The sequence below is a fragment of the Ovis aries genome, chromosome 1 (genome assembly GCF_016772045.2).
Source record: "Ovis aries strain OAR_USU_Benz2616 breed Rambouillet chromosome 1, ARS-UI_Ramb_v3.0, whole genome shotgun sequence".
Lineage (NCBI taxonomy): Eukaryota > Metazoa > Chordata > Mammalia > Artiodactyla > Bovidae > Ovis > Ovis aries.
The window spans coordinates 87511930-87525197 of NC_056054.1; the positions used below are offsets into that span (position 1 = coordinate 87511930).

At 53.0% G+C, this 13268-nt stretch overlaps 1 protein-coding gene across 3 annotated transcripts in view; it reads left to right on the plus strand.

Annotated features, from left to right (window-relative positions):
* SLC6A17 (solute carrier family 6 member 17) overlaps positions 1-5726 on the plus strand; it is a 55839-nt gene extending 50113 nt beyond the window's left edge. For all 3 annotated transcript variants that reach the window (XM_012178162.4, XM_012178160.4, XM_060401390.1), the window contains exons 11-12: positions 1160-1322; positions 1825-5726. In XM_012178162.4, coding sequence (XP_012033552.1) covers positions 1160-1322; positions 1825-2193 — 532 coding nt within the window. In that variant the 3' untranslated portion in view covers positions 2194-5726. The remainder of the gene's footprint in view (positions 1-1159; positions 1323-1824) is intronic.
* Positions 5727-13268: the final 7542 nt, after the last annotated feature.

Genomic DNA, 13268 nt, shown 5'->3' on the forward strand with positions numbered 1-13268 from the left:
CCCCAGAGAGTGCTGTGTTTCCAGGGCTGCTTGTGATTTAGGCAGCAGGTCACAGAGTCAGAATGTTAGCCAGAAAGTGGCCCCTACAGATCACTTAGGGAAAGCAAGTCTCCGAGAGAGGACACAACTGCCCCAGGCCGCTGGGCGGGAGTGGGGACTGCTCTCAGGTTGTGGTGCAGGGGCTTCCCGTTGCAGTGGCTTCTGCTAATGCAGGCATGGGCTCGAGGCACGCGGGCTCAGTGGCTGTGGTTCTCAGGCTCTAGGGCACAGGCTCACTGGCTGTGCAGCACAGGCTTAGTTGCCCTGAGGCATGCGGGATCTTCCCGGACCAGGGACCGAACTCGTGTCTCCTGGATTGGCAGGCGGATTCTTAACCACTGAGCCACCAGGGAAGCCCTAGAATTTATCCTGAATATTAGCGGAATAATGTTTTAAATCTGTGATACAGCAATAATACACGTGTGCTTTATTCTTACTGCATTAAGTTACAAGATCTAGCTATGGGTCTAATAACAATGGTAATTTCTAAGTAGTGATGAGCATAAATGACATTTGTAGGTATCTCAATTGTAGTGTGATAAAATATCTGTGATTTAATCAATTCCTTACAGCCTCATGGGTACTGATAATACTGCTGTCATTGCTTGCACTTGTAATAGAAAGAAACACAAGATTTCAGTTAGGTGTTACTGAGGTAAAGATGATTTTTTAATTGCCATTCATGTGCACAGTCTGCCAGTGTCCCGAATTCCACCCATAGGCCCAATGGTTAGAAACCTGAGTCAGGGCAGCCTTCTGCCTTTGGACGCCAGGGACAGGCATTTCTGCCTCTCTTCCAGCAGGGGGAGTCTAGAGCCAGGTCAGTGTGAGTGGGGTTGGGTGCCCGGGAAAGCCCTGTGGAGCCTATCCAGGTGCCCAGGGCGTGCCCTGTGGCCGGTACCCCTTCCCTGGGTGAGATGTGATGTGACATAGAGTAAGTTAGAGGAGGTTAGCAGAGGCTTTTCAGAGGCCATCAGGGCCACAGACTAACGTACTGAATGTGAAGAGTGGAAGAGCCTGGACAGAAGGGACTGGTGAGTGAAGGCTTTGCAGGAGTCTGGGGGCATTGGGCAAGTGCAGTGGGGGTGCCAACTTCTGGACTCTCTGCTGCTCCTGGCAGGTTCATGCAGGAGCTGACGGAGATGCTGGGCTTCCAGCCCTACCGCTTCTATTTCTACATGTGGAAGTTCGTGTCTCCGCTATGCATGGCTGTGCTCACCACGGCCAGCATCATCCAGCTTGGGGTCACGCCCCCGGGCTACAGCGCCTGGATCAGGGAGGAGGTGAGAGTGGGGGCCTGAAACCCCAGGGATCTGGGGTGGCATCTTCCCAGGCCTTTAATACAACAGGTAATAGAGATAAACCCTTACAGGGCGACTGCTTGGTGCCGGGCCCCACCAGGGGCTCTGTACATCTGATCTGTAACCTTTCCAGCAGCCCAAAGAGAGAGATGGTTTTATTGCTATCACACACATGGGAAAACAGGCAGAAAGCTGAATGCACTTGTCCAGTCTTTCTAACCCATGCTTCCCTTCTCTGTGGATGACTCTGTGACCAGCCCAACTTTACACAAGTATAGAAAATGAGACCTGGGGAGGCTCAGCCCTTAGCCAAGGGGACCAGCTGACCTGAGGGTCAGTGCCTGATGACCCCAACTCTGCCAGTGCCTGGGCAGTGTGGGAGGGATGGGAGTGGGCAGGAGGAGTCTGAGAGGGCGAGGCTGCTGCAGGGCGAGGCTGCTGCAGAGCGAGGCAGGCAGCAGCGCTCACCTGTGTGCACCCCTAGGCTGCTGAGCGCTACCTGTATTTCCCCAACTGGGCCATGGCCATCCTGATCACGCTCATTGTCGTGGCCGTCCTGCCCATCCCTGTGGTGTTCGTCCTGCGGCACTTCCACCTGCTGTCCGACGGCTCCAACACCCTCTCCGTGTCCTACAAGAAGGGCCGCATGATGAAGGACATCTCCAACCTGGAGGAGAACGACGAGACCCGCTTCATCCTCAGCAAGGTGCCCAGCGAGGCACCCTCCCCCATGCCCACTCACCGCTCCTATCTAGGGCCTGGCAGTACCTCACCCTTGGAGACCAGCGGCAACCCCAATGGACGCTATGGAAGTGGCTACCTCCTGGCCGGCACCCCTGAGTCGGAGCTGTGACCACTGCCCTGCCCTGCCCACCTCACCCCCACCCCCAACACACACACACACTCAGCCAGCCCACGTGTTCCTATCTGGCCTCGCCTTCCAGGCCAGGCCCTCCGCGCAAGGAGAGGGGCTCTGCCCTGTCTCATCCCCGACCCCTGTCCCAGCCGACTTGTGTTCCCTAGATCTGAGTGGGGCCTGGGAGAAGCTCTGTCCCCCAAGCTAAGCCCCCACCCCAGCTAACCTTCTGAGATCGTCTTACCAAATTGCCGCTGAGTAGCTGGAACCACCCAGAAGTCTCGACTCCTGGCACAGGGGAGTCTCCAAGTGGCTGCTCTCGAGTTCATCCCTCCCTCCCTCTCCTGCTGGTGCCTGCAGTTCTTAGGTCTTGGGGCCCCTTAGGTCTGTGCTGCCAGGTGGCAGCTGTGGCGAGGGTCATCGGGAGGGGTTAGGCAGGGTGTCCTGGCCGAGAGGTGCCCAATTGCAGGTTAGTGATGGGACAGAGGTGCCAGGACTCAGGGCTCTGATTTGGGGATGGAGTCTGCAGAAATCCCCAGGCTCTGCTTGGTGAGGCAGATGGCTTCCGCTGGTTTGAGCGTGAGCCACGGCAGCAGAGGTGGTGAGATGAGGGGGCTCCTTAGCACCTTAGCACCCAGCTCAAGACAGACCTCCAGGACCTCGGCCTTGCCTGGGGCGGGTGGGGAGTGCTCCCACCCACCTGAAAGGGCGATGCCTGGCCCCAGAACTATTCCCACCTCCCTTAGGGCTGAGCCTGCCTGCCCTCCCACCCCTGTCCTGGAGGCCAGAGCGGTGCCTCTGTCTCTGCCCTCGGAGAGGAGAGGTTTCCAGAGCACACCTGATGGTTCCCAGCACAATTCAGATTTGGAGCACAATTGTGAAGCACACCCCCTCCCCTCTCACCCAGGGCCTGACTTTCTCGCTAGTGGCAGCTTCTCTCCTGGAACAGGGGCCCCTGGTGTTCAGGGGCTCACACCTGGAGAAAGTGGTAATTTCACTGCCCCTTTGGGCCACCACCACTCTCCTTGGATAAGCACAGCCACCCGGTGTGCACGGCGTGTGTGGACACCTCAGAAACCTTTCCCAGGCTGCCTCGCCAGTGGCAGGGAGGGCCGCATGCAGCACTGGGTACACCGAAGCTGCCCAGGGCAAGGGCCGGGACTCTGTCCTGGGTCCCAGCCTTGAAGCATCCCCACCCATGCTTACCTTCACGCCCCCAGGATAGGGTTGTAGGTTAAGAGGATTAGGATCTGATTGGAGGTCAGAAGTGTGCAGAGCGATGAATGGACTGATGAAAGGATGCAAGGATGGATGGATGGAAGGAAGGGGAGAAGGGGCGGAGGGAGGGAGCAAGACTGGCTGGGACAGCAGACCTCCATCTTGGAGAGCTGTGGTGGGCACGGCAGGCACAGGCCATGGTGCTTGGCCTGACGCCCCTCACAGAGGGCCCTGAGTTGCTCTTGTGCCTCTGAGTGCTCTCAGCACTGGCAGGGGCACAGTAGCCCCAGATCCTCTTCTTCACCCCTTAGTCCCTTGGCTTCCCCCACCCAACTTGGGGTCCACTCGCCATCTCTCTTCCTCATCCCTCCCCTGCACCTGCTCCATTGCCAGCCTTCTCAGCCCCGCCTGTCCCTCCTGAGTGTATGAGGGGAGGGGGGTCCACATCCACACACAGACATGAGCTTTTGGGGCACAGCATCCCGCCATAGGCACCCCTTCACCTGACAGCGCCTCCTGCCTGGCCCTGTGCCTAATCCCGAGCAGAAATAGCACCAGGAAAAGCAAGGCCCCAGGAGAGACACTACTATATATACTCTTCTATATATTCTATTTCTATTGTATATTCAATCTGTACATGTGGGTGTAAATGCTGTTAAATGACAAACCCAATATTATACTGTGGCTGGTGGACTATTTTCATCCTCAGTGCTGTACAGATCTATTTTCATTGTATATTTGATATATTTTTAATTTTGTAGCGTGTGGCTGGACCAGGCCCTATCGTGCCAACCTGTGACAGGGTGGCTGAGCTGTGGCCGTCTGCTTGGTCCTGTGGGCTTAGTAGCGCTTATAGCTGCTGCTGTAGGCTGGGCCCATCCTGTTGTGTCTCTGCCGTTAGACATAGGGCCCAGAGCTTGGTGTGTGTGTGTGTGTGTGTGTGTGCACATATGTGGGTGTGCGTAGGGTGCTGATCTATGACTCTTAGTGTTCACGTTCCTGAAGACCATGCTGCCTCCTCCTCTCAGCTGTGTTGGGCAAGGCCTCAGGGTAGAGTCTTGTGGGAAGGCTGTGAGAAAAGCATATGCCTCTTGCTGGTGACTTACTGCCTTCACACCATCAGGCTTGCCAGAAACAGGAAATGAGGGGTCTTAAGGGGTGGGAGAAGTCTGCACATTTATTTTCCAGCCAGACTTCTGGCTGTGCCCACTGGCATCACAAGCTTTTCATCCCCGGGGAAAGTGCTGGGTTTCTGAAGATGCTGAGGCCCCAAGAGGGCCTCATCTCAGAGTGCCTCTGTCCGGCGTTTGTCCTTGAGACGTCCCTGACAGCGCTCAGAGAAGACGGCTGCCCCTCCTGTGTGCTTCTGACACACACACCTCTCTGCTCACTCTCAGGGGAGCTGGGAGTGGGCGGGGCCAGTGGGGTCAAGGGCAAGTGGGGCATCTAACAGGTAAGAGCCAGCCCCAAATTCTCTGGGGGAGCAGGAGGCGGTCAAAGAGGGCCGGGCCCCTGTGTTCCTGCACAGAGTCCCCATGGGGCTCACTTTGGTGCTGTCCATGCAGTGTCCACCAGGAACAGAGCAGACTCCTGGGCGGGGCAGGGCGGGCCTGGGGTGTCCCTGAAGGAGTCCCTGGTCCCCGGTCCCACCTCTGCCTGGCCTCCAGCCCCCATCACCAGCTTCTTGCTCAGGGAGCCCTCTCCGCTGAGGCAACCTGAAGCCTGAGGGAGACCCATGTTGGGTGGATGGGTGGGCACACAGGCTGATGCCCACCAGACTGACTTTTGCCTTTGAGCAATAAGTCCGTGGGACTGCTGCTTTCCTAGTGCCAGGAAGAGACCCCTCAAGTCAGCCTATAGGACGTGAGGCTAGGGGTCAGAGCCTGCATGGTCCCGGGACCGAGCAGGCCTGCAGTGTTACAGGCAGGGGGCTGCCCTCTGCCCTTCTCAGCCGCACTACCCTCACCGCTTGCTACCAGAATACAGGTTGGGACACGTTTGACACCCTGAGCCCCCACCTGTGGGGCCTGCTGCCCCTTCACTGGAGCCTAGTGACTGGGGGTGGAGAAGGAGGGCCCAGAGTCCCTTCTCATCGCAGGCACTGCTTTGTACAGACCCAAGCACACACGGCCAGCAACCCTTTCAGTTCTGGCTTCAGTTCAGAGCGAGTCCAGTCCACATGTCCCACGCTGGTCAGAACCCTGGGTCAAGGGCACTCGGCCGGGGGGGGGATGAGGCACCGTCACCCCTGCAGCCCCTCCTTCCTCTCTGCTCCCCACATGGTGTACAATAAAGTGTCTGTTCTTACCCAACGCCTCTTGCCTTTCTGACCTGCTCCAGGGTCAGGGAGAGGGGATGGGGGAGGTCACAGATCCTGAGGACAGATTGGGGGTGTGTGTGGGCGAGGACCGCCGTGGGAGTCTGGAAGCTGGCTGGCTGTCCAGCTGAGGAGTCTGAGGGGCATGAAGAAGGGCACGCATTTATTCCCCTAGGAATTGTCCAGAATGGTTGATAGCACACACACTGGCAGCAGGCCTTATGGATTCCGAGTAGTTCACACGTCTAATCTCCTGTGAGCACAGAGTAACAGCTCAGAAATGCACCGCTGTCCAGGTTATTCCAAGTGAGGGAAATGAGGCTCCATCTGATGGTGTTTGGTGTCTGTGTACAAGATGTCATAGGGGAAATTCTTGCCCTGCTTTACTGCCGGGAAGAAAGCCGGTCAGTTCTGCCAGGGTGGAGGTGGGGAGGGCTGGGGGTGGGAAGGTGCCAGTGTCCAGAGGCCTGGGAGTCAGGTAGCGAGCAGCAGGGGGCTGGAGAGTTCTCTAGGAGCAGGCCGTGGTGTAAATTCGGAGGGAATGGCCCATCTCTTCAAGGTAGCTATCTCTTCCGCAAACTTCATTAGAGGGTAGAGATGAAATATGAGGCCGCACATTGCTTGTTTTCTCAAAGTTCAGTCTCAAGTATTTATTGAGCATCTGCTGAATGCTCAGCTCTGAAGAACAGAATGAGCTGGGGGATAGGGGAAGCACCACTTTGTCCACTCTCAAGGGGCACAGACATTGGAAGAAACAAAAACTCTGGCTCCTGGGGGAGGCCCCACCCCACAGCACCCCACTCCAGTCTAGAATGAGGCTGCCTGATCCCTGACACAGCCTAAGTGCCCCAAGGAACCTTCTATTTCCTTTTCCTGCCGCAGAGAAGAAAGTGTTGTTCCAAGAATAGCCACCAGATGGCACAACAACCTCTTGCTCCAGCTCTTAGTCCACTTACCAGTTTCTCCATCTCTTATTCCTTTGTGGCTAATTTATTCTTGAACAATCATTTATTAAGTGTCCACCATGAACAGACTCTGTGCCACCTATGGATATACAAAGATAAATAAATCAGCACCCACTGTCCTGAGTTTGGAGAAAGGAGCCCCTCCTCTCCCACCCACCATCTCCAAATCTCCTCTCTCTCAAACAGGGGAATGTCTTGGTACTAAAAATATCACTCTTTGAAAATTAATTCACTTCTTTATTTGGAGGTAATGTTTGGGGTTGGAATGCCAGCCCTAAAGGACACATTAATTCACTAAGAAGCAGTATCACAAATGCTTGAGTTTGAGGGAGTTACAGAGTCAGATGTCCCAAGTTCAAGTTCAAACGACAGCTAGACTTCTGCTTCCTGAGAGAGTAATTAGAGATAGTTATTTAAGCCCTTTGAGCTTTAATTTTCGAGTCTGTAAGATAGGTATAATGAATGGATTGAATGAGATAACATGTTGTTATGTATCAATTTACTCCAAGGCTTAGTGGCTTGAAAAAACCATTTTTATTAAATCGCGTGGTTTTTTGGGTAAGGAATTCATGCAGGGCTTATCCGTGTGGCTCTTCTAGTGGCAACTGAGGTTGCTCAGTGGTATTCAACTAGCAGATAAGCTGGTCCAGAGAGCCCAAGGCAGGCTCACTCACATTCATTCAAATGACTGGCACCTCAGTGAGAACAGTTGGCAGTCTAAGCTCACACACTCCCCAGACAACTGGACTCCACAGCACAGTTCACATCCGGGCGGCCAGACTTGTATGCGATGGCTCAAGTTACCCAGAGAGAACATTTCAAGAGACAGGAGGTAGAAGCTGCCAATTTCTTAAGGCCCGGGCCTGGAAAATGGCACAGTATCACTTCAGCCATACTCTGTGGGTGACAGCATCTGCCCAGAGTTAACGGAAGGGCATACAGACCTCACCTATTGATGGGAGGGGACCAAAAGCTTCGCGGCCTATTGGAGGATGCAGAGATCGTCAGTCATTGGCCCCTGAGTGGGGCACAAACAAGTAAGTTCTCACAGGAGGTGAATGGTTAAGCTTGGGCCCTGCCCTGGGAGCAGACAGGGAGGAAGAGAAGGGCATGTGGGCAGGGGACATGGGAGACAGCTTCTTTCGCTGCACGTTTGCCCAGGCAGGGGACACGGGAGACAGCTTCTTTTGCTGCACGTTTGCCCAGGCAGGGGCATGAGCTAGGTCTGAGTCATGGCTCTATTGTCAACCCTGCCACGTGAGGCAAGTCCCTGAACCCTCTAAACCCCACTTTCTAAAATGAAGATAATAAAATCCCTTCCTCACAGAGACATTGGGAAGGAAAAATGAACTCCTTGTAGTAAACCTGCTGGAATCCAGTATAGAATTCTTTCTAAACGAATAGAATAGGAGTTCATTAAATATTAGCTTCCTTTCTTCTTACAACTAGAGTACATTCATGCGCCTGTTTCATTCCAGGGCCCCTGTTACCCTTGCAGTGAGTCATTCTCCAAGAGCTATTCAGAAAGGTCAGTCTCAGCCTAAAACTCAATGAAATCAAGGAAGGAAAGAAGAGAAGGCATCATTTGAAGGAAAGGGAGTATCAAAGTGGGGAGGTCTCACCAATCCCACACAACTTCCTGCTCCCCTAACAACCATAACCAGCCAAACAGCCTCACCCAGCCCCACCCCCAGGGCCTGGGACAGAAGGAGAAGGCTTCTACAGACCATAGGCGTGTGGTGGGTTTTTTTTTTTAAGGCCTCAAATTCTTTAACACTTCAAGGGAGCGGAATCCATGCTCCACTCCTGGAATCTGGTGGACAAAGTCTCCCTTTGACCAATAGAATATGGTGGAAGTGATGCTATATGACTTCTGGTCTAGATTAGACTAGGTTATGCCACTCCCACTGGGAGTTCTGGGGAAACCCAGCCACCCTCTAAGAAGTGCAACTATCCTGAGACCAGCCTGTGCCAGAGAGGACATGTGTTTGCAGGTGTTCTGTTGACAGCTTCAGCCAAGCTCCCAGCCAACAGCCAGCATCAACTGCCAGCCACATGGATGCACCACGGTGAACACTCAGCCCAGCTGAGCTTCAGATGTCTGCAGCCCCGACAGACACATCTGCTTGCAGCTGTAGGAGGGACTCTAAGCAAGGGCCAACAGTCTTTCCCAACTCCTGACCCACAAAATCATGAGCAAAATACAAAGCTTGTTGGATTTACACCATGAAATCTGGGTAATTTGTTTCACAGCGTATGAACCTTAGTGCTGATCTGGCCCAACTTTCTCATAGAACAGTCAGGGAAACTGAGCCCAGCAAGGGGAAATCAGAGCCTCATAAACCATGGAGTTAGAGTCAAAGGGCTGAAAGGGACCCGAGTGTCAACCAGGTGGGGGCAAAACTGAGGCCAAAGACTGGGTTTCTCCCAATCCAGTGCACCCTCCAGTATAGCAAGATGCTCACAGGGAGGGCTCTGGCCCTCTCCTACCCTCATCCCACTGCCTCATTAATTCCATCCATCAAACATAAACCAAATGTTCTGAGCACCCGGGACTGTGCTAAGCACTGAGAATATACAATATCAGGCAGGGGTCCCTGCTTTGTAGAAGCAATAATAATCTGACTTGGCACGATTATTCACCTTTCCCTGTTATATTCACCAGTGCTAGGGACTCTCCTGCATTTACTTACATAGCGGGAAGAAACCCTGGGAAATGGGGAGAAGACAATGTCTGTCACTCAACAACCACCCAGCCATTATTAGGATTACTCCATGTGAGCCCTGGTGCCAGCTGCAGAGAATAGCTCTGCCCTTGGCTCCCTGGGTCAGAGCTGGCTGCCTTCTAGGTCTATCTGCTCTTCCCAGAGCTGACCCAAGCAGGGAAGGACCCCTAGGCTTCATGAGCATCCAAGAGGAGCCAAAGTTTTTTCTGCCTCTCCAGACACCACTTTCCTTTCTCCGAGACCTTGCTAGAGGGGACCGGGCCCATCGGGACTAATGAACACACTAATGGAATAAACCAGTTTTGCTGGAATTTGGCCCAAGTGGGAATAATCTGTACTCTTCTAGATGGAGAAGCATGGAGTGCCAAGGAGTCTTACCAGCTGGGCCCTGACCTACTGTGTGTCCATGGGCACTCTTACTCTCTACCCCCAGGCTAGGTCTCTACCTCAGCAGCCTTGAGCCAGGAGGGCTCTGGGGGTCCACTTAGCTGCCCCAATCCTGAACACTATTTCCATGATTCCCATGAACACTGTTCTACCTGCAGAAGCCACATGGACCCCGGGTCCTTCTTGACCCTTGGTGCAACCCCAGGCCCAGCTCAGTCTCCCAGCAATCGCTGCTGCTCCTCAGGCTTGGAATCTCTCAAGGAGAATGTGCCTGTGGGTTGACACCCAGGTGCCTTCCAGCCTTTTGACTCCAAATTCATGGTTTATGATACTCTTAGTCCTGGCTAGGCCTGAGCTTGTAGTCTACACCCTTCTGATCCTTTCCCTTTAAGAGCTGGGCCACCGAAAGGCCATCTTTGGAATTCCCCTGGGGCCCCAAATACACCTGCACTAGGATTTTCACTGCAACCCAGCCCCATCTTCAGCCCTTGTGCAGAGCCCTTCCAGCTGACCTCTGCAAGGCCCAGCGGGCTGTCCTAATGTCTGGGTTCTTCCCAGATCCCTCCTAGGAAGGCTATCAGCATTTGATTTGGAGCCTGCAAGTCTCTGCAGGCTGCTTGGGGGTGGGGGTGGGAGGCAGGATAAAGTGAAGTGATAAGCACAAAGGAGGTTTCAGCCTCCACTCATCCTCCCAACTCTCCCTCCACAAGGGGAAAAGCTCTATCACCTTCTGCCTCTGTGATGATGGCTGATAAAGCAATTCAATTAACCAGTCTGGGAAGCAGGGAAGGCTGGGAGAGGATGCTGGCTCCTTGACCTGTATCTGAGGGAAGAGAGATCGGTCCTTGGCTGGAGCTGGAATACCAAAACAGGGATATGTGAATAGCAATGGTTAGGCTTTTGGCTTGGAACCTACAGGCCTGTTGCTAGGCCTGGAGCCCCTCAAAACAAGCAGAGTCCAAAGAAAAAAATGGAGAGGAGACTGGGTGGCTCATGTTATCCCAAAGTGGTTGAGCCTTGCACCAAGTAGGAAATGTAAATAGCTTTGATGTCAGGCTTTCAAGCCTTCCAGATCAGCCTCAGCCCTACGAGAGAAAGGGCCTTATAGGGGCCATTCCAGAGCCGACACCCCTCATCCAGCCCACTCTGGGATCAAACACTACTCTCTTTTCTCTTCATTTGCCATACCTTTATCCCTGCTGAGGAAAGCACACTGTGGCTGACACTTAAGCATGAACTGGCTCCCAGATGGATGTCATTTCCAGACAGCCAGAAGAAACCTGGGCAGTCAGGGAAGGAAAGTGGAGAAAAGGTGATAATGAAGGGAAAGAAGTTTGTGGAATTCAGAATTTCCAACTGTGACTGCTTTGTGGTCTTGCTTAAAACTGTCAGATATCAAGGTCTTGGAACAATGGAAAAGGGAGAGAGCAAGCTGAGACCCAGATGGGAGAGATAACCTGAGGTCCTGGAATTGACCGACCCTTTTTCTCCCAGGACCACAGCCAAGTGAGGTCTGGAGCATGGTGTCCTAGCACCACCAGGGGGCAGCACCTACCCATCCACAGTAGGCTGTCACATGGTTGGCTGAGCAGGGGGCTCTCTCCTTCCTGGGTTCTGAGCTCTGAGGAAACAGGAGGTCCTCATACACACAGAATAGAGGGAGACAAGCCCTACGAGGCCAACTGCCACATCCTGAATTCTCCGGAAAATTTCAGAGACGCTCAGGTAACAAAGTAGCCCAGAGCTCTAGGATAAAACCTTCAGCAAGTGGTGAGGTCTTCTCTGGAGGCCTCTGGTCTGAGGCAGAGCCCCCTACTCCAGAAGCTGGGTGTGCTGAGTCAGAGGCCCTCCTACCCAGTTCTCTTTCTCCCCACTGCCTCTCCCAGGCTAGGCCCTCTGTTTTCAGTTACTCCTTCTGGGTTCCTCTACCCCCATCCCATTTTCTGATCTTCAGGCCTCCTTTTTCCCTGGTAGCCTTCTCCCTCCACCCATCTCCCCACAGGCTTCTCACCATCTACACACTCTGCAGTGTGGAAACACCAAGAGAGCAGAGATTTACCAGGGCAAGGCTGGAGGGTCTATGTTTTGTTCATTGATTTCCAGTGCCTGGAATAGCTTCTGGGACATAGTAGATATTCAAGAAATATTTATTGAATGAACAAGTGACTTAGGAGTGGGATGCTGGCAAGGCTTTTTTCACCTCTCCCATCCACCTTCAGCATCCTCTCTGTATTCTTGGAATGACTGAGTTCAACCACCCTGAAGAATGGAAAGTAGAGGAGAGACCCCAACGGAGTTTGCCAGGACACAGTCAGCTAGGGCTTTAAAGCTATTCATTACAGTCAATTCTTTAATACCCTTGTTGTGATTCTTACTTCCTCATTCTAGCTTTTGGCTTGTCCTGGGTCTTCTTCTCAGTCACATTTGGGAGATTTCTTTTTCACTGAAGCAAACTCAAAGCCAGCTAAACTCTGAAATGCAGACATCAGATCCAAGGGGTAGAGAGACTAGACACAAAATGAGTGCCAGCAAATTTGTGTTTCTGATTACAGTCCAGAATGTTGTTTAACTTGTCTGTGTGTTAGTAGAGATTACTGTTCATCATCGCATTATTTTGTTTTTTTCTGACCTCATTAAGGATGAGACTTCTGCGTATAAGGATTCCCCATATTTGTACTGGGCTTCTAACCTTTCCTCAGAGCTATAGCCAGATGGTGCCCAGGTGTCCCGGGAGGTGTGTCAATCACCTTGTATTTCTGCTTTAAAATCCTTCTTACAGTGATCTGGACAGATATGGAGAAGGCTTGGCTAAAACTAAAAAAAAAAAAAAAAAAATCATTAAAAAAGAGGACTAAAGATGTGGAAGAGTTCTAGACTTAACAAATAAAAACAAATGAATCTGGACATTGCTTTTGGATTGAAGCCAATGCAGTCAGGCTAGTGCCTAATATTTTGGATATGGCAGCTTCTCAATCACTTAGCAAACAGGTTCTCAGAGGCAGGCACTGTGGGAGCTATCAAGATGAAAAAGCAGTGTGGCCTGTAAGAGCTCAGGGTTGGAGAGCAGAGATGTGACAGAAAAAGGGCAAAGTCAATTTGCAAATGAGTGAAACAGTAGAACCTGGAGGGAATCACAAGGTGTGGCATGGACGCTTTCTATGCGCCCCCTGGGACAACGATGAACCACGGTTTTAACCTAACGATCTTTCAGGGCCATCTGCCCCACACCCGTAACAGCGCCAGGACTACGCTTTTCTTCCACCCAGAACAGGAGCTGCTTTTCTGTCCAAGGCCGCCGGGCGGGGGCTTCGGTGACCGTGACAGAGGCCAGCATCAGGACGACGGGGATCTTGGACCCAGTTTGGGGCGGAGTCGTCAGGAGGCCCTAACAATGTCTGGGGCAGGAGGGGGCAGCCTCTTCCTAGCGACACTGTCTCTCCACTCTTTCCTCCGCACCAC